Source organism: Oncorhynchus gorbuscha, unplaced genomic scaffold (genome assembly GCF_021184085.1).
Source record: "Oncorhynchus gorbuscha isolate QuinsamMale2020 ecotype Even-year unplaced genomic scaffold, OgorEven_v1.0 Un_scaffold_346, whole genome shotgun sequence".
NCBI classification, from domain to species: domain Eukaryota; kingdom Metazoa; phylum Chordata; class Actinopteri; order Salmoniformes; family Salmonidae; genus Oncorhynchus; species Oncorhynchus gorbuscha.
The window spans coordinates 331,979-353,767 of NW_025745205.1; the positions used below are offsets into that span (position 1 = coordinate 331,979).

Sequence of the window (21,789 nt, forward strand, 5' to 3'; positions counted from 1 at the left end):
TATTTGGTTTGGTCAGGGTGTGACAAGGGTGGTTTGTTTAGTTTTGTCTTGTATAGGGTTTTTTGTACATCTATGGGGTTTTGGTTTGTCTAGGTAAATGTATGTCTATGGTTGCCTAGATTGCTTCTCAATTAGAGGCAGCTGTTTATCGTTGTCTCTGATTGGGAACCATATTTACGTATCCATATTTATTCCTTGGTTTATCTGTGGGTTATTGTCTATGTATAGTTGCCTGTGTCAACACCAGTGTTTATAGTGTCACGTTTCTTTTGTTGTCTTGTTAGTTTGTTTTAGTGTTCTTCCTTTAATAAAGAGGAATGTATTCTCATCACGCTGCGCCTCGGTCTCCTCGTTACAACGAACGTGACAGAATAACCCAGCACACCAGGACCAAACAGTGTGAAAGGGAGGACCAAACAGTGTGAAAGGGAGGAACAGCGCTTGGTGGAAAAATGGACCCGGGAGAAGGATGAGTGGGTGACAACCTGGGAGGAGATAGAGAGGTGGTCGATTGATCCAGGGAGAGTGCCAGAGCCCGCCTGGGATTCACTGGAACAGTGCGAGGAGGGATACAGGAGAATGGAGGAACGGCGACGATATAAGGGTACACGGTTAGCACCCAAGATTTTTTTGTGGGGGTCACACGAGGAGATTGGCTGAGTCAGGTAGGAGACCTGAGCCAACTCCTTGTGCTTACTGTGGGGATTGTGTTACTGGTCAGGCACCGTGTTATGCGGTGGAACGCACGGTGTCTCCAGTAGCTATTCTAGCCCGGTGCGCTCTATTCGGGCTCCTCGCATTGGCCGGGCTAGAATGAGCATCCAGCCAGGAAGGAGGGTGCCGGCTCAGCACTCCTGGTCTCCAGTATACCTCCTTGGACCAGGATATCCTGCGCCGGCTCAGCCCAGAGCGTTCTGTGCCAGCGCCCTGTACTTGCAGGGCGAAAATAAACATCCAGCCAGGACGGGTTGTGTCAGCTCCAGTACATCCTGTGCCTGCTCCCCGCACTCGCCCTGAGGTGCGTATCACCAGCCCAGTACCACCATTGCCAACACCAAGCACCAGGCTTCCTGTGCGCCTCCAGGGTCCAGTACTCCCTGGTCCTGCTCCTCGCACTCGCCCTGAGGTGCGTGTCCCCAGCCCGGTACCACCAGTGCCGGCATCATGCACCAGGCCTACAGTGCGCCTCGCCAGTCCAGAGTGTCCGGCGACAGTACCCAGTCCAGACCATCCGGCGACAGTACCCAGTCTAGACCGTCTGGCGACAGTACCCAGTCCAGACCGTCTGGCGACAGTACCCAGTCCAGACCGTCTGGCGACAGTACCCAGTCCAGACCGTCCGGCGACAGTACCCAGTCCAGACCGTCTGGCGACAGTTCCCAGTCCAGACCGTCCGGCGACAGTTCCCAGTCCAGACCATCCGGCGACAGTACCCAGTCCAGACCGTCCGGCGACAGTTCCCAGTCCAGACCATCCGGCGACAGTTCACAGACCAGAACCATCCAACGGCGGACCACCCAGAACCTCCAGACCATCGGACCACAGACCAGAACCTCCAACGACGGACCACAGACCAGAACCTCCAACGACGGGCCACAGACCAGAACCTCCAACGACGGACCACAGACCAGAACCTCCAACGACGGACCACAGACCAGAACCTCCCACGGGGGGCCACAGTCCGGAACCTCCCACGGGGGGCCACAGTCCGGAACCTCCACGGGGGCCACAGCCCGGGGTCCCCAGCCCGGGTCCAGCGACGGTCCCCAGCCCGGGGTCTCCAGCTCCCCAGCCCGGGGTCTCCAGCGGGTCCCCAGCCCGGGTCTCTATCGAGGGTCCCCAGCCCGGGGTCTCTATCGAGGGTCCCCAGCCCGGGGTCTCTATCGAGGGTCCCCAGCCCGGGTCCTATCCAGGGTCCCCAGCCCGGGGTCTCTATCGAGGGTCCCCAGCCCGAGGGTCCCCAGCCCCAGGGGTCTCCAGCGGGGTCTCTATCGAGGGTCCCCAGCCCGGGGTCTCTATCGAGGGTCCCCAGCCCGGGGTCTCTATCGAGGGTCCCCAGCCCGGGGTCTCTATCGAGGGTCCCCAGCCCGGGGTCTCTATCCCCAGCCCGGGGTCTCTATCGAGGGTCCCCAGCCCGGGGTCTCTATCGAGGGTCCCCAGCCCGGGGTCTCCAGCGACGGTCCCCAGCCCGGGGTCTCCAGCGACGGTCCCCAGCCCGGGGTCTCCAGCGACGGTCCCCAGCCCGGGGTCTCTATCGAGGGTCCCCAGCCCGGGGTCTCCAGCGAGGGTCCCCAGGCCGGGGTCTCTATCGAGGGTCCCCAGCCCGGGGTCTCTATCGAGGGTCCCCAGCCCGGGGTCTCTATCGAGGGTCCCCAGCCCGGGGTCTCTATCGAGGGTCCCCAGCCCGGGGTCTCTATCGAGGGTCCCCAGCCCTCAGTGTAAAGAAGGGAGGCGGCGTCCAGAACCAAAGCCGCCACCAAGGTTAGATGTTCACCCAGACCCTCCCATATAAGTTTAGGTTTGCGGCCTTGGAGTCCTCACCGTTGGGGGGGAGGTACTGTCACACCCTGGCCTTAGTTATCTTTGTTTTCTTGATTATTTGGATTGGTCAGGGTGTGACAAGGATGGTTTGTTTAGTTTTGTCTTGTCTAGGGGTTTTTGTACATCTATGGGGGGTTGGTTTGTCTAGGTTAATGTATGTCTATGGTTGCCTAGATTGGTTCTCAATTAGAGGCAGCTGTTTATGGTTGTCTCTGATTGGGAACCATATTTAGGTAGCCATATTCCTTGGTTTATCTGTGGGTTATTGTCTATGTATAGTTGCCTGTGTCAGCACCAGTGTTTATAGCTTCACGGTCGTTTTGTTAGTTTGTTTTAGTGTTCCTTTAATAAAGAGGAATTTATTCTCATCATTCTGTGCCTTAGTCTCCTCGTCTGAGAAATGACAAAACAGTCAAATGTATGAAGTCACTACTGTAAGAGGCTCTGGATAAGAGTGTTTGCTAAATGACTAAACATTCAAATGTAAAAACAATAGGAAGTTAAACTAGTAGAACAAAGACAGCAGGAAGTTTCAGTTCAAACACTTTATTGAGTTGTCCTCTCCTCGTGGGAGACAAGCTGTATTGAGTATTTGAGTAAAGCCTGGGACAGGGAGCATCCATCCCTAGTGTGAGGTCCAGGGCAGGGGGCAGGGATGCAGGGGTAGCTCCACTAAGCTGAGGTATCATGTTCCCCTCCTCTCCCCTTCCTGAAACAGGGAGTCTCTCTCCCGTAACACTCAGTGCAGTCACCCTGAACTATCAGTGGACAGACAGGCTACTGTCTTCCTCTCCAAACAAAAACCTGGTGGAAGAGGGAATGCTTTCAGCCGCTGTGTAACAGACCAACACTCACATATAGAGAAACATGAGTGCACACACACACACACACACACACACACACACACACACACACACACACACACACACACACACACACACACACACACACACACACACACACACACACACACACACACACACACACACACACACACACACACACACACACACACACACACACACACACACACACACAGAGAGAGAGAAACATGAGCATACACACCCTCCCCTTCCAGCACCTAGACCACAGCAGCGGTCCTCCATCTCACTGGGCCATGCCTGTGTTTCCCCTGGCCCCAACAAAGAGGAGCAGAGGGGACATCATCCTAAATGGACCACATTCTCAGGCTGGCCATCCCCTCAACGCTTTACACCTTGCTTCTCCAAACACAACACGGCTGGTTGTGATCTCTTTCCACCCCCTTCCCCCCCACCGTGTGTGTATGTGTATATGCATTGGGGGTGTACATGTTTCTCTCTGTGTGTGTGTGTGCGTGCGTGCGTGCGTGTGTGTGTGTGTGTGTGTGTGTGTGTGTGTGTGTGTGTGTGTGTGTGTGTGTGTGTGTGTGTGTGTGTGTGTGTGTGTGTGTGTGTGTGTGTGTGTGTGTGTGTGTGTGTGTGTGTGTGTGTGTGTGTGCGTGCGTGCGTGTGTGTGTGTGTGTGTGTGAGTGTGTGTGTGTGTTCTACCACCCAGTGTTCTAGGTCTTGGGTCTCAGCACCGCTCACTTGCAGTGTAAAAACACCCGCAGCTCTAGTGTGGCCAAAACACCGCCTGCGGCTCAACTCAAAGGCACCTTTTTACATTTTTAGATGTTATCTGCATGAAAGGGGGGATTACTCCTTCTCTACTCCTCTCCGGGAGAAGAGGGGAGGAGGGGAAGGTCTGTTCTACCCTTCCATTTATCTAGAGGAGGCCCGTCTTTGAACAATCAGTAAACATTTTAATCTGGCCTTCAGCCAAGCCGCCTCTAGTGTCCCGGAGTTTGAAAGAAAAAAATCAGGACCCCGACCAGCTGTTTGAGAGTTGGTGAAGGAGAGCGAGAAGGAGAGAGAGAGAGAGAGAGAGAGAGAGAGAGAGAGAGAGAGAGAGAGAGAGAGAGAGAGAGAGAGAGAGAGAGAGAGAGAAGAGAGAGAGAGAGAGAGAGAGAGAGAGAGAGAGAGAGAGACAGAGTGCTTTATTGTACATTAACAGAATGAATCTTGTCAACTGTCCTTTGATGTTCCTTCTTCTCTTTTTCTTTCCAGGCATCATCGCTTACACCGAGTATCTCTTTCTGCTCTGCATTCTGACAAGTGAGTCTCTCTATGCTCTACACTCTCTCTCTTTCTCTCTCTTCCGCTCCCTCTCTTTCTCTCTATCACATACTCTTTCTATCTCTTTCTTTCCCTCTCTCTCATTCTCTTTCTCTCTATGTTCTACTCTCTGCCCTACCTCTCTCTCTCTCTCATGAAGAGGGGCTGGTGGTGCCCTCTGCTTACATTAAACACAAATCATTACTAAAGGCCAGCGTTGGTCTGTTAAAGTTTACAGTATGTCCCAGACATGGGCGGCCCACCCAAGATCTCCAGTCCCTGAAAAAATACCAAAATCTCCTGTACCTTACACTACGGTAGGTGGTCAAATCTACACTTACCCTGACGAAGCTGCCAAGACACAGAAGGTCCTGAGTTAAGACAAGATAAGATAAAACACGAGTTAAGACAAGATAAGATAAAACAAGATAAGATAAAACAAGATAAGATAAAACACGAGTTAAGACAAGATAAGATAAAACATGAAGACAAGATTAAGACAAGATAAGATAAAACACGAAGACAAGATAAGATAAAACACGAGTTAAGACAAGATAAGATAAAACATGAGTTAAGACAAGATAAGATAAAACACGAGTTAAGACAAGATAAGATAAAACATGAGTTAAGACAAGATAAAACATGAGTTAAGACAAGATAAGATAAAACATGAGTTAAGACAAGATAAGATAAAACATGAGTTAAGACAAGATAAGATAAAACATGAGTTAAGACAAGATATAAAACATGATAAAAAGATAAGATAAAACATGAGTTAAGACAAGATAAGATAAAACACAAGAAAAGACAAGATAAGATAAAACATGAGTTAAGAGACAAGATAAGATAAAACAGATAAAAAGATAAGATAAAACATGAGTTAAGACAAGATAAGATAAAACATGAGTTAAGACAAGATAAGATAAAACATGAGTTAAGACAAGATAAGATAAAACACGAGTTAAGACAAGATAAAAAAACATGAGTTAAGACAAGATAAGATAAAACATGAGTTAAGACAAGATAAGATAAAACACGAGTTAAGACAAGATAAGATAAAACATGAGTTAAGACAAGATAAGATTAAGACAAGATAAGATAAAACATGAGTAAGACAAGATAAGATAAAACACAAGACAAGATAAGATAAAACACGAGTTAAGACAAGATAAGATAAACATGAAAGACAAGATAAAAAAACATGAGTTAAGACAAGATAAGATAAAACAAGATAAGATAAAACACGAGTTAAGACAAGATAAGATAAAACAAGATAAGATAAAACACGAGTTAAGACAAGATAAGATAAAACATGAGTTAAGACAAGATAAAACATGAGTTAAGACAAGATAAGATAAAACATGAGTTAAGACAAGATAAGATAAAACATGAGTTAAGACAAGATAAGATAAAACACGAGTTAAGACAAGATAAGATAAAACATGAGTTAAGACAAGATAAGATAAAACATGAGTTAAGACAAGATAAAACATGAGTTAAGACAAGATAAGATAAAACATGAGTTAAGACAAGATAAGATTAAAAAGATAAGATAAAACATGAGTTAAGACAAGATAAGATAAAACATGAGTTAAGACAAGATAAGATAAAACATGAGTTAAGACAAGATAAGATAAAACATGAGTTAAGACAAGATAAGATAAAACATGAGTTAAGACAAGATAAGATAAAAATGAGTTAAGACAAGATAAGATAAAACATGAGTTAAGACAAGATAAGATAAAACATGAGTTAAGACAAGATAAGATAAAACATGAGTTAAGACAAGATAAGATAAAACATGAGTTAAGACAAGATAAAACATGAGTTAAGACAAGATAAGATAAAACATGAGTTAAGACAAGATAAGATAAAACATGAGTTAAGACAAGATAAGATAAAACACAAGATAAGATAAAACATGAGTTAAGACAAGATAAGATAAAACATGAGATAAGACAAGATAAGATAAAACACAAGTTAAGACAAGATAAGATAAAACATGAGTTAAGACAAGATAAGATAAAACACGAGTTAAGACAAGATAAGATAAAACATGAGTTAAGACAAGATAAGATAAAACATGAGTTAAGACAAGATAAGATAAAACACGAGTTAAGATAAGATAAAACATTAGTTGTTAGTTAGTTTGTTTTGTGTGATAATGTCCGTTATTTATGTCCAAATGCCTCCTTTTGTTAGCGCGTTCGGTATACATATCCAAATGCTCATTCTGGTCAGCGTTACGTCGGGCAAAAACTTCAAAAAGTTATATTACAGGTCGAAGAAACATTTCAAACTAAGTACAGAATCAATCATTAGAATGTTAACATATAGCTTCAATAAAGTTCCAACCGGAGTCTTCCTTTGTGTCTTGATGAGCAATGGAACGCAAGTGGATACCATGAGGAATGCGCGTGATCAGAAAATGGCTGACTGCCAGTCACCTGATAGATTCTGCTCTCATTCAGTCCCACAACACAGTAGAAGTCTCATTCAAATTTCTATAGACGGTTGACATCTAGTGGAAGCCCTAGGAAGTGCAACATCATTAATATCTCAAGGGGATTTCAATTGGAACTTTAGAGTGTTTTCTATCCAATACTAATAATAATATGCATATATTAGCAACTGAGACTGAGGAGCAGGCCGTTTACTTTGGGCAACTTATTCATCCAAGCTACTCAACACTGCCCCCCATCCATAAGAAGTTTAAGACAATATAAGATAAAGCATGTGTTACGACAACATTGAAAATTGAGTGGCTTTGAGACAGGTGCTGAGCAGGTAGCCTAGCGGTTAGAGCATTGGGCCAAAAACCGAAAGGTTGCTCGTTCGAATACCCGAGCCGACTATGTGAAAAATCTGTTGATGTGCCCTTGAGCAAGGCACTTAACCCTAATATGCTCCAGGGGTGTTGCACCACCCTGTAAAACAACACATTTCACTGTACCTATCCAGTGTATGTGACAATGAAAGATATTATTTTGTAAATGAAGACTCAACACGCATGCTCCCAACATTTCATCAACATTGTTACAATAAAAACACACTTGGAGGCATATATTGCTTTGCCTGTGTCCCAAATGGCACCCAATTCGCTATATAGTGCACTACTTCTGTCCATGGCCCTTGGAAAAAAAAGCGGTGCACTACATAGGGAATAGGATGCTATTTGGGACGTAGGCTTGAGACTGGCGTTGACAGTCTGTGCAGATAAATCTCCAGCCACACTCTGAGGTGCTGCTCTGCTGTTGTTGCTCACTGAGGGTCTAACGAGGCAATGAGGCATCTCAGTCATCGCTGCGACACACACTTTGTGTGGTAACCCAGCGCTGGAGTAATATTGACATAGCACTTGCCAAGATGAGAGAGAAAGATCAACAGGTATGCATGTACATTGTACCCCCGAGCTGACAAGGTACAAATCTGTTGTTCTGCCCCTGAACAGGCAGTTAACCCACTGTTCCTAGACCGTCATTGAAAATAAGAATTTGTTCTTAACTGACTTGCCTAGTTAAATAAAGGTAAAATAAAAATACATTTAGCAGACGCTCTTATCCAGAGCGACTTAAAGGGGCCGTTGAGGTTAAGTGCCTCGCTCAAGGGCACATCTACAGATGTTTCACCTAGTCGGCTCACGGATTCAAACCAGTGACCTTTGGGTAAAGATGAATTCATGGATATCATTTCAACAGTAGTGACGTAGTGAGGTATGTGGGATGGTAACAATGATAACACAGACAGCTGTGTCAAATTATATTGATGTGTTTGAGCAAAACAGACCACACAACAGATCTTGCCATCACCTGGATACACTGATAGCAGAACACATAATGGCTTGAGTCCAGTCCCTGTGGTGTTGAGATCACTCATCTTTCTAGACATCTTGTAGTCCATTCAGTCCCTACGGTGTGGAGATTAGTCATCTTCATACCTCCTCCTCTTCCTCAGAGCCCCACGCAGGCTTCAAGATCGCCTTCAACATGTTTGACGCCGACGGCAACCAGATGGTTGACAAGAGGGAGTTCCTAGTGGTGAGTTACCCTTACTGCTCCCTTAATAAATAAAGAATTGGATTTGAATAATGCATTTAACAGTTTTATGTGTCAAGAAGGTAACTGCTGCACACTGTTGATCTCACACATCATCTCTCTCCTCTCCTCTCCTCTCCTCTCCTCTCCTCTCCTCTCCTCTCCTCTCCTCTCCTCTCCTCTCCTCCTCTCTCCTCTCCTCTCCTCTCCTCTCCTCTCCTCTCCTCCCTCTCATCTCCTCCCTCTCCTCTCCTCCCTCCCCTCCCTCCCCTCCTCTCCCCTCCCTCATCTCCTCTCCTCTCCTCTCCTCTCCTCCCCTCCTCCCTCTCCTCTCCTCTCCCCTCCCTCCCCCCTCCCTCCCTCTCCTCTCCTCTCCTCACTCCTCTCCCTCCCCTCCCTCCCCTCCCCTCATCCCTCCCCCCCCCCCCCCCTCCCCTCCCCTCCCCTCCTCCTCTCCTCTCCTCTCCTCTCCCTCACCTCTCCTCCCCCCCTCCCTCCTCCCTCTCCTCTCTCCTCTCCTCTCCCTCTCCTCCCCTCTCCTCGCCTCTCCCCTCCCCTCCTCTGCTCTCCTCTCCTCTCTAGCTGCAGGAGATCTTCAGGAAGAAAAATGAGAAGAAAGGGAGGAAAGGAGATGTGGAGAAGTCAGCTCAGCTGGTAAGAGCAAACAAGAGGGAGAGAGAGTATATTTGTGATTGTGTGTGTGTGTGTGGTGTGTGTGTGTGTGTGCGTGCATTCATGTGTTCTAGCTAATTTCCCCCACAGCAAGCGGCAGGACCAGCCTCTCCCAACAGTATCTCTCACCCCAAGTCAAACAACAATGTCTGTTTTATTGAGTTTCTGTTATGCTATTGAAAGTGTCTTTACAAAGAATTATACACCAAGAATAGATCATAAATCTGTCTTGCCTTCTACTTACTAGAGCTACATACTGTGTACTAATACTACATACTATTTATAATGTTCTGTTTAGTGAAAACGAATGCAGTAAGCGACACGTATCAACATACTAGACTCACCTATACTGAGATCTAATGTGCGACCGTGTAGTTTCCCTCCATTGGTTTATTTTGGTAGCCCCTCCCCTTATCTCATTATCAGGTGAATATCAGCTGTTGTCAAACACACGCCGGTCTGAAAAGACACGTATCTCTCTCAACAGCATGCAGCGAATTCTACTAGCGAAAAGCCAAAATGAGTATGACATCCTGGCATTGAAAACTTGGAACATTTCACACACTATAAAATGTTCTATTTTGACATACCCAAAATGCCTACTATTTAGAACGCAGGTACGGGCATTTGGACACAGCCCACGTGTGTTGTACTTGTTATCAATACTGAATGGAGGGGTCAAAGACATCATATTTGAGGAAAAAAAATATTTCTCTTACAGTATAATATGACATTAAAACATCAACCTCCAAGCATGTTCAGGACTTGTTTTGTCGCCTTGTGCTTCCCCACACTTCACACACACACACTACAGAGAGTGCATTCGGTTCACTTTGAAGTTAAGATCCCTCTCGCTTGCGTCAGGACCGGTGGGAGACGAGCAGAGCCAAAATGGCCTCCTTTCCCAGTGTTTTGTGGATGGGTGACATCTCCCGTAAGCAGCCCATGTGGCCCAACATAAACAAGACGATCTGATAGAGAGATAAGAGGGGATGAGAGGGGATTGTGGGAGTTTCTGTGGCTTTAGCTTCAGAGGGACCAGACACACTTAGCCAGACGGCTCCTCGGAGGGGCACAGCTGAGGAATGTTGTTTAAAGACTGGGTCCTAAATGGCACCCTACAGAGGTAGGATCTTCATTTGAGCCAGTTTGCTACAGCAGGAAAATAATCCTGCAGCAGAAAATGTGAATTATTATGTGTATTATATTGAATGGCCATTTTTGTAGGGGTTGATACATTTTCCATAAGGGAAAGTCAGGTCGGACATTTCAAAGTGGAAACACTACAATACACTACAAGTTTAACATTTCCTTCACTTCTCCTGCAACAGTGTGATCAAATTAAGATCCTACATCTGTATTCCCTTTAAAGTGCCCTACTCAATTTCCTATAGACGGGTTGTCTGACAACGTCACGGAAATGATGAATGATGGTGATGAAATGATGATTCTGAACGGTCAGATAGCGAGCAACAATGACAACAAGCTGCCATGTGGGGAATCGTGGTGGTTCGTTTCAGCTCGTTTCATCTTGTTATTGATACCATGTCTTGTTTTGACTGATGTCATGTCTATGCTAATATGGCAAAAATAACAAGTGCTTATTGTGCAAATGTATTTATGTTTTCAATAAACATTGGAGACTAAATATAGTTTACATGTTGTCAACAGTCTAAGCCAACCCAGTCTGTTTTGCCTCATAGTTGCACACGCCTCGGTTTTGCTGCTAAACAACCAACCTTCTATATAGTGCACTACTTTTGCACCCTATTCCCTATACAGTGCACTCATTTTGACCAGAGCCCATAGTCAATATAAGTGCGCTTTATACTGGTGTAGGATCTTAATTAGAGCTAGTTTGCTACAGCAAGAAAATAATCCTGCATCAACAGGAAATGTGAATTATTATGTGGATTATAATAAATATATTTTTTTGTAGGGGGTTGATACCTTTTTTGTTTGGCCAAATAAAGTCTGACATTTTAAAGTGGAAATTACAAACTTCAGAATCCTTTTTAAAACTCAAATGCAACTACAAGTTTGCACTTCCTGCTGTGCAGGAGAATTCTCAGCAATTAAGATCCTACATCTGTTGGGAACAAGGGGCCATTTCAGACACAGCCCAGATGGTCTAATATGTGGCCCGCTGATCCTCTGTTCCCCTTCAATAACAGAATCAGATACGCTGTCTCTTTAACGTTAGGATAACGTTATGCTAATGGTGTGTGTATGTTAAGGTGCCATGTGAATGATACAATCATATGGTGCTATCTGTGGCAATCTGACGGTATGTTTTGGGAGCTGTATGACCAGTGTGGCACGTTGTGAACACACACTTTATCCTTTACATAGTGGATGTCCCAAATGGCACCCTATTCCATATGTGGTGCACTACTTTTGACCAGGGCTCTGGGTCAAAAGTAGGTCACGTTCGAGGAAACAGGGTGCCATTTTGGATGCAAGCGTCATTTACTTTATGGTAGAAATATGACCTATAGAGAAGTAATACCTGTAGAGCACGTTGTGTTATGTTGTGTAGCTACAAGTGTGTTGGTTTACGGTAGCAGTACTCCTGTTGTGCATTTGAGCCAGAGTGTCTCTCCTTGCATGCATCTATTCTAACATGTGACCTTTCTCTTCTTCCTCTTCTTCCTCCTCCTCTTCATCCTCCTCCTTTTTGACCGCATGCCGTGTCGTCCTCCTCCTCGTCTCTCTGTGTAAAAGAGTATGCAGCTCTATGGATATCAGGTTGCTCCCATCAACAGCGTATGTATCAACCCAACCACGCCCAAAATGGCACCCTATTCCCTATATAGTGCACTACTATTGTCCAAAAGTATTGCGTTAGTGAATAGGGAGCCATTTCGGACACACATGTGTACCTTTGTACCTACCTGGTCTAAACTCTGTATATCTAGATCTTTAGAAATAGAGTGAAATAGATAGAAATTGAAAATAGACCTTCCTTGTGTTCTGGCTGTCTGTCATATTGACTGAGTGATTGATTGAGGAGGGGTGGAGGGGTGGTGGAGGAGTAATGATTCTAGGGGTCAGAGAGAGGGGCGTCAACAAAAGAGGATGATTTGATTTAGAATGACTAAGAAACACTCTGGCTTAAAATGAACCGGGGGGGTGGAGGGGGGGGCAAATAGTATGGATAGTAGAGTGAGCACACATTTTGAAGTAAGCACCTTACATGTAAGTACCCTCAATGAAGTAAGCAGACTAGTAAGAACCCTGTGCATATAAAATCACTCTAGTGATGTAATAACCCTAGGAGGTAAACACAGTCCTTATGATGTAATCACCCTATGAAGTAAACACAGTCCTTCTGATGTAATAACCATATGAAGTAAACACAGTCCTTATGATGTAATAACCCTATGAAGTAAACACAGTCCTTATGATGTAATAACCCTATGAAGTAAACACAGTCCTTATGATGTAATAACCCTATGAAGTAAACACAGTCCTTATGATGTAATAACCCTATGAAGTAAACACAGTCCTTATGATGTAATAACCCTATGAAGTAAACACAGTCCTTATGATGTAATAACCCTATGACAGTAAACACAGTCCTTATGATGTAATAACCCTCCTTATGAAGTAAACACAGTCCTTATGATGTAATAACCCTATGAAGTAAACACAGTCCTTATGATGTAATAACCCTATGAAGTAAACACAGTCCTTATGATGTAATAACCCTATGAAGTAAACACAGTCCTTATGATGTAATAACCCTATGAAGTAAACACAGTCCTTATGATGTAATAACCATATGAAGTAAACACAGTCCTTATGATGTAAGCACACTATGAAGTAAACACAGTCCTTATGATGTAAGCACACTATGAAGTAAACACAGTCCTTATGATGTAAGCACACTATGAAGTAAACACAGTCCTTATGATGTAATAACCATATGAAGTAAACACAGTCCTTATGATGTAATAACAGACTATGTAATAACCCTAAAGTAAACACAGTGTAATAACCTTATGATGTAATAACCCTATGAAGTAAACACAGTCCTTATGATGTAATAACCAAACACAGATGTAATCCAGTCCTTATGATTATGATGTAATAACAGTCTATGAAGTAAACAGTCCTTATGATGTAATAACCTATGATGAAGTAAACACAGTCCTTATGATGTAATAACCCTATGAAGTAAACACAGTCCTTATGATGTAATAACCCTATGAAGTAAACACAGTCCTTATGATGTAATAACCCTATGAAGTAAACACAGTCCTTATGATGTAAGCACACTATGAAGTAAACACAGTCCTTATGATGTAATAACCCTATGAAGTAAACACAGTCCTTATGATGTAATAACCCTATGAAGTAAACACAGTCCTTATGATGTAATAACCATGAAGTAAACACAGTCCTTATGATGTAATAACCCTATGAAGTAAACACAGTCCTTATGATGTAATAACCCTATGAAGTAAACAGTCCTTAGTCCTTATGATGTAAGATGTAAGCACACTATGAAGTAAACACAGTCCTTATGATGTAAGCCCTATGAAGTAAACACAGTCCTTATGATGTAATAAACCATATGAAGTAAACACAGTCAGATGTCCTTAAACACAGTCCTGATGTAAGCAACCCTATGAAGTAAACACAGTCCTTATGATGTAATAACCCTATGAAGTAAACACAGTCCTTATGATGTAATAACCCTTATGATGTAATAACACTATGAAGTAAACACAGTCCTTATGATGTAATAACAATGAAGTAAAAACACAGTCCTTATGATGTAAGCACACTATGAAGTAAACACAGTCCTTATGATGTAATAACCCTATGAAGTAAACACAGTCCTTATGATGTAATAACCATGAAGAAACACAGTAAACACAGTCCTTATGATGTAATAACCCTATGAAGTAAACACAGTCCTTATGATGTAATCACCCTATGAAGTAAACACAGTCCTTACAGTGATGTAATTCCCCTATAGACAGAGAAAGTAAACAGTCCTTATGATGGGCCAATACAGTGATGTAATAACCCTATAAAGACAGAAGTAAACACCAATCACTTATGATGTAATAACCCTATGAAACACAGTCCTTATTATGTACAAGAAGTAAATCACAAGTCCTTATGATGTAAGCCCACTATGATGTAATAACCCTAAACACAGTCCTTATGATGTAAGGGCCAATCACTTATGATGTTCCCCTAAACACAGTCCTAATAACATGATGTGCACAGTCCTATGATGAAGAGAAAGACACAATCCTTATTGTAATAACACTATGAATGTGTTCACCCTATGAGTAAAGAAACACAGTCCTTATGATGTAATAACCCAATCACTATGAAGTAAACACAGTCCTTATGATATAACAAGACAGAAATAAACACAGTCCTTATGATGTAATAACCATGAAGTAAACACAGTCCTTATGATGTAATAACCCTATGAAGTAAACACAGTCCTTATGATGTAATAACATGAAGTAAACACAGTCCTTATGATGTAATCACTAATCCCTCTATGAAGAAGTGTACAAGACAGGTGCCATTTGAGACCAATCATGTAATTCCCCTATAGAGGAGTAGATCAAGACAGGTCCTTGATGATATAATCACTGTGTTCCCTATAGAAGAGACAAGACAGGTGGCCAATCACTGTGTTCCCCTATAGACAGAGACAAGACAGGTGGGCCAATCACTGTGTTCCCCTATAGATGGTGGCCAATCACTGTGTTCCCTATAGAAATACAAGACAGGTGGGCCAATCACTGCATTCCCCTATAGATGTGGCCAATCACTGTGTTCCCTATAGACAGAGACAAGACAGGTGGCCAATCACTGTGTTCCCCTATAGAAGAGACAACACAGGTGGCCAATCACTGTAAGTTCCCTATAGAGAGAGACAAGACAGGTGGGCCAATCACTGTATTCCCTATAGAGAGAGACAAGACAGGTGGGCCAATCACTGTAATCCCCTATAGAGAGAGACAAGACAGGTGGGCCAATCACTGTATTCCCTATAGAAGAGACAAGACAGGTGGCCAATCACTGTATTCCCTATAGACAGAGACAAGACAGGTGGTCAATCACTGTATTCCCTATAGAGAGAGACAAGACAGGTGGCCAATCACTGTATTCCCTATAGAAGAGACAAGACAGGTGGCCAATCACTGTAATCCCTATAGACAGAGACAAGACAGGTGGCCAATCACTGTAATCCCCTATAGACAGAGACAAGACAGGTGGCCAATCACTGTGTAATCCCTATAGAGAGAGAAAGACAGGTGGGCCAATCACTGCATTCCCCTATAGAGAGAGACAAGACAGGTGGGCCAATCACTGCGTTCCCTATAGAGAGAGAGACAAGACAGGTGGGCCAATCACTGCATTCCCCTATAGAGAGAGACAAGACAGGTGGGCCAATCACTGTATTGATGTGTGCTATAGATGAGGTTTCAACACTCTTCTGTTGGTTGTGCTTCAGTCTGCACACACATTGTGAGAGGTTTATACTAACGACTTTAGTTGAGTGAATTCAAAGTGAGAGTCAAAGCCACCGTGCCGTGTCAATGTCGGTTGACTGGAGCGAAGGAACACGGAATGGAGTCAAATGATGTCTTGTTAAATGTCTGACTCATCTGAGGGAAGTGGGAGGTAGGAGAGTCGTAAAACAATCCCCCTGTCTAGAAATCCAGTGTTGGATTGTGTCATTGCATCAAATCTCTTTGATACGATGACAAATCATTCTACTATAATAGCGATAACACTGTGAGGCTGGTCATTATTTCAATGTTACTGTGATCCGTCTTCTATAAATTAGCATATCACTAAGCCAATCCCTCCGATTTTGTGATGAAATCTTCATTTGGCCTTTAATTGATTGTCAATTTCAAACGAGATGGAGAGAAATGATCATGGTCGTTCCTTCATTTCATCCTCTCTTCCCTCCTTTAGTTGTCCTCTGTTTTTCTTGTACGATGTTTGTGCTTCTGGTAAAAACTCCTGCAGGTGGTTAAAAAAGACAGTCGTCAGTTTGTGGCCCGGAGCTATTGGGACGTTCTGAGGCGCGGCGCCAGTCAAGCCCTGTTCTCAGACCTGGCAGAGGTACACCTGTCCTCTGTCCACCCTTCCTCCCTCGTTTCTTTCTCCCCTCCTTCTTTTCCGTCATCTATCGCTCCATCCCTCCATCATTCGCAGCATAGATCCATTTAGCAGTTCTCAGACCTGGCAGAGGTATACTGGTCCTCTGTCCATTCATTTGTCCATTTGTGTCTCTCATACCCGACCATCCCTCTCTTGGTTTCTAGTGGTTCTTTTAGTCACTTGATCCCACCCCTCCTTTGACTGGAAAAGGTAAAAACTCTTCCCTTGGCTTTGACCCATCCATCCATAGCCATAGGACAGCTCTGTCACTGTGTAGTCTATAGTTCTTTCTGTATTAGAATCTTAGATTCAGATGTTGTGTTTTTGTTTTATGGTTATAAAACCTATTTGTTTCTCTTGTGTTTCATGCTTATCGATGTTACAAGACAGCCACCTCTCTGTGTTGGGTCCTGGTGGTTGTTGTTGTCCCCTCATGTCAGCCCCCGTTTGTCAAGAAAATACCGTTAGAAAACGTTCTTAGCATAAAATACAGTGACAAGACCTGTTAGCTACAAAGTGTTATACCAAAACAACATCATCATTCTAGCAGCGCACAATCACTGTACTCCACTACACACACACACACACACACACACACACACACACACACACACACACACACAGACAAGACAGGTGGTCAATCACACACACCCACACACACACACACACACACACAATCACACACCCACACACACACACAAGACACTTTAGATCATTGCTGTCCGTCTACAATTGAGCACGAGACTGACTTGGCAGTCCAGTGTTTCTCAGCCTGACGACTTGTTTGGCAGCCTATTTGTTGGCTAATAGGTGGCTAGCAGCGGAAGCAGAGGAGAGACAATAACACTGGGAGACTGCAGGAGATCATGGAGATGACCTGTATTTACATAGACTGAACCCTTTCATCTAGAGGCTATCAAAGAGAGAGAGACAAGACAGGTGGGAGAATCAGAGAGAGAGAGAGAGAGAGAGAGAGAGAGACAGAGAGGGAGAATCAGAGAGAGAGAGAGAGGAGATGTGTGTTTAACTCTATTCATGTTCTCTATCATGATGAGTCTCCCATTAGGCCCCCTGTGTTTGTCTGTGTCAGAAAGGACTGTCTGGCTGGCTGACTCTTCAGCCCTCCAATAACAGGTCTAATGTGTTATTCAGGAGAGGGAGGGAGGGAGGGAAGCCACCGGGGGTGTCAATGAGTGAGCGAGAGAGGAGAGAGAGAGAGAGAGAGAGTCTTGTTAAATGAGATCTGAGAGAGGGAGAGAGAGAGAGAGAGTGTTGGATTGTGAATTGCATCAAATCTCTTTGAGAGAGAGAAATCATTTACTTGACATCAGTAATCACTGTTTTTCACCTCTGTTCTGAGATCAAAGGCCACAGCGGGGACACACACACAGCCACACACACAAACCAGGTGTGATGAAATCCTGGTGGGCGTGATAACCATTATTGTCAATTTCATAGCAATGAGCTCACATACTTGCGCTCCCCAGCTTCCAGGAACCGAGAGGCATCAGGTCGTGATCTCACTCTTCCAGGAGAGAGAGAGGGAGAGAAAGAAAGAGAGAGAAAGAGAGAGAGATGGCTGGTAGAAAGGAGAGGAAGTAAACATGTGTATTGTCTAGTCTGGGCGCAAAGAGAATGTGTCATATAGGTGCTTGCCTTTTGAAGAAGAAGCTAGTCATTTCACCATATATATTTTACAAGTTTAGTCCTTTTGCAAAAATAAACACATCCTCAAACCACAGATGCCGTGAGATATAAGAAGTTGTATGTTTTATAGGGAAGCCACTTGAAGGAGATAGTCCGTTTAAGTATGACAGAGTGATTCTTAATGTAAAGCTATACAAAACAAAAATATAAACACATGCAAAGTGTTGGGCCAATGTTTCATGAGCTGAAATAAAATATCCCAGAAATGTTCCATACTCACAAAAAGCTTTGTTCTCTTAAATGTGCACAAATTTGTTCATCCCTGTTAGTGAGCATTTCTCTTTTGCCAAGATAATCCATCCACCTGACAGGTGTGGCATATCAAGAAGCTGATTAAACAGCATGGTCATTACAAAGGTTTCATGCTTGTGCTGGGGACAACAAAAGGCCACTCTGAATTGTGCAGTTTTGTCACATAACACAATGCTACAGATGTCTCAAGTTTTGAGGGAGCATGCAATTGACGTGCTGACTGCAGGAATGTCCACCAGAGATCTTAGATTCAGGTCCTTGTTGCCAGATAATTTCATGTTAATTTCTCATTCTACCATAAGCCACCTCCAACGTTGTTTTAGAGAATTTGGTAGTACATCCAACTGGCCTCACAACCCCAGACCACGTGTGACCACGTCAGCCCAGAACCTCCACATCTGGCTTCTTCACCTGCGGGATCATCTGAGACCAGCCACCCAGACAGCTGATGAAACTGAGATGCATTTCTGTCTGTAATAAAGCCCTTTTGAGGGAAAAACCCATCCTTATTGGCTGGGCCTGGTTCCAGTGTGTTTGCCTCATGCCCTCCCAGGCCACCCTATTTACATGGCTAATAGGTGGCTAAGTCATTTGAGGAGAGACAATAACAGGGAGACTGCAGGAGATCATGGAGATTCACCTTTGACATCCAGAACAACCACTTTACAATAGTGCATCTAAATATTTTAAGGGGGGTGAGAGAGGATTACTTTATCCTATCCTAGGTATTCCTTAAAGAGGTGGGGTTTCAGGTGTCTCGAAGGTGGTGATTGACTCCGCTGTCCTGGCGTCGTGAGGGAGTTTGTTCCACCATTGGGGAGCCAGAGAGCGAGACAGTTTTGACTGAGCTGAGAGGGAACTGTGTTTAACTCCTATGGTCATGTTCTCTATCATGATGAGTCTGAACATTAGTGCCCCCTGTGTTTGTCTGTGTCAGAAAGGACTGTCTGGCTGGCTGATTCTCACAGCCCTCAAGCACCAGGTCTTGTAATGTGTTATTCAGGAAGCCAGGGAGGGAGAGGGATGGGAGCGGGGTGACGTGAGAGAACTTGGGAAGGTTGAACACTAGACGAGAGAGAGAGAGAGTTCTGGATGAGTTGTAGGGGTTTAATGAGTAAGGCAGGGTTTTTCAGCCCAGCCAGATCAAAGCCAGTTGCAGTACATCAGACGGAAGATGACAAGTGCCTGGATTTTCACCTGCGCACGCCTGGTGAGGCAGGGTCCATTACTCTGCGGATGTTGTAGAGCATGAACCTACAGGAACGGGCCACCGCCTTGATGTTAGTCCGACAGTTTGTTGTCCAGGAACACGCCAGGTTCTTAGCGAGAGAGGGAGGAGGACACAGATGGAGATGGCTGGTAGAAAGGCGAGAAGTAAACATGGTATTGTCTAGTCCTTCCCGGGAGAGAATGTGTCATATAGGTGCTTGCCTTTTGAAGAAGAAGCTAGTCATTTCACCACATATATTTTACAAGTTTAGTCCTTTTGCAAAAATAAACACCCTCAAACCACAGATGCCGGGATATAAGAAGTTGTATGTTTTATAGGGAAGCAATGATAGGAGATAGTCCATTTGAGTTATGACAGAGCCAAGTGACTTGGTGTAAAGCTATACAAAACAAAAATATAAACAGAAAGCCCTGGGGCACCAGTGGTGAGAGCGCGTGGTGAGGAGACAAATTCTCCCAGAACCTGGTTCCATACTCACAAAAGGACGCTTTGTTCGTGGGCCGCGCCGGAAATGCCGTTTAAAATGATAAACACATGCCCAACTCGAAATAAAATATCCCAGAGGGTGGAGAGTTAGAGCATTTCTGATGGTTCCAAGATAATCCATCCACCTGACAGGTGTGGCATATGAAGCAGATTAAACAGCATGGTCATTACAAAGGTGCACCTTGTGCTGGGGACAACTCAAATGACAGTCTGAAACCTGTGCAGTTTTGTCACATAACACAATGCTAAGATGTCTCAAGTTTTGAGGGAAAGAATGAATACTGGTCTGTGCTGACTGCAGGAATGTCCACCAGAGATTTTGCCAGATAATTTCATGTTAATTTCTCTAAGACATAAGCCACCTCCAACGTTGTTTTAGAGAATTTGGCAGTACATCCAACTGGTCTCAGAAGAGACCACGGGATATGACCACGTCGGCCAGAACCTCCACATCTGGCTTCTTCACCTGCGGGATCATCTGAGATTTTCTGGAGACCAGCCACCCAGACAGCTGGAGAGAGAAAAAGAGGTCAGAGCACAGGGTATTGGCTGGGCCTGGTTCACGAGTGGGTGTTTGCCTATGCCCTCCCAGGCCACCCCATGGCTGCGCCCCTGCCCAGTCATGTGAAATCCATAGATCAGGGCCTAATAGATTTATTTCAATTTCATGATATCCTTATATAAAATGTGTCTGAAATTGTATGTTGCGTTTATATTTTTGTTCAGTATATAATTAGTGGAAGAATCTAAAAGATACACAACTGAAACAGACTGATAAGTGTTAGTTAGTTTTTACAGTGACGTAATGCTACTAAACATGATTTCCTTTGAGAGACACTGACTCGTCCCTATACAGCATGTGAAATAGACCTATCCTTACATGATTTCTCCATTATCTTTTAGTTGCATTGTTTTTAAATTCCATCCCTGGGGAGTACATTTTATTTCTACACAGTATGATGTTTCCAAACAACATCTGGCTTCGGCCGTGAAAAGTGCCTTCATTTGGGCCGTCAAGCAGAACGACGACAATGTCTCTTCTTTCAATTCTGTTCTTTTTTCCTTTGAATAATTTTTCCCGTTCCCTGGTGGATTAGGACTTTAGACTAAAGGTATTGGACATTTGCCAGCCTGGTCTCAGATCAGTTTTATGTTGTCTTGTCACAGTTGACTCAACCTTGGCGAGACAGCACGGACTGACCTGGGACCAGTTTAATTAGCCGTATAGCATCGTGAAGCTACTGCTGAATCTGAACATGGCTGAATGCAGTCTCCCCCTATGGAGAAGGATATGATGAGAGTTTGCCAATGCCAGTTACACTCTGCCTTCAGCATGACGCCGGATTGGTTGGATTGGGGGAAGGGTGGCGCATGGCGGGGAGAGGGACCAAACCTATTGGCCCATTTGGTTTTTATATCAATCATCGATCAATATCGCCCTCTATGGGCCCTTGGAAGCTCAGACAGGGTTCCTCGGGATTTGGCCTGTATCCGTTATTATGTGATAAAGCCCAGTCATATAAACACCTTTTTCTGAATGATCCCCTCCTACACACACACACACACACCCGATACACCC

At 44.3% G+C, this 21,789-nt stretch overlaps 1 protein-coding gene across 1 annotated transcript in view; it reads left to right on the forward strand.

Annotated features, from left to right (window-relative positions):
• The window catches only part of micu3a (mitochondrial calcium uptake family, member 3a), a 51,406-nt gene that overhangs the window by 13,294 nt on the left and 16,323 nt on the right, over positions 1–21,789 (forward strand). The window contains exons 6-10 of the mRNA XM_046333091.1: positions 4,629–4,676; positions 8,631–8,713; positions 9,293–9,364; positions 12,107–12,148; positions 16,400–16,495. Of these exons, the coding sequence (XP_046189047.1) occupies positions 4,629–4,676; positions 8,631–8,713; positions 9,293–9,364; positions 12,107–12,148; positions 16,400–16,495 (341 nt within the window). The remainder of the gene's footprint in view (positions 1–4,628; positions 4,677–8,630; positions 8,714–9,292; positions 9,365–12,106; positions 12,149–16,399; positions 16,496–21,789) is intronic.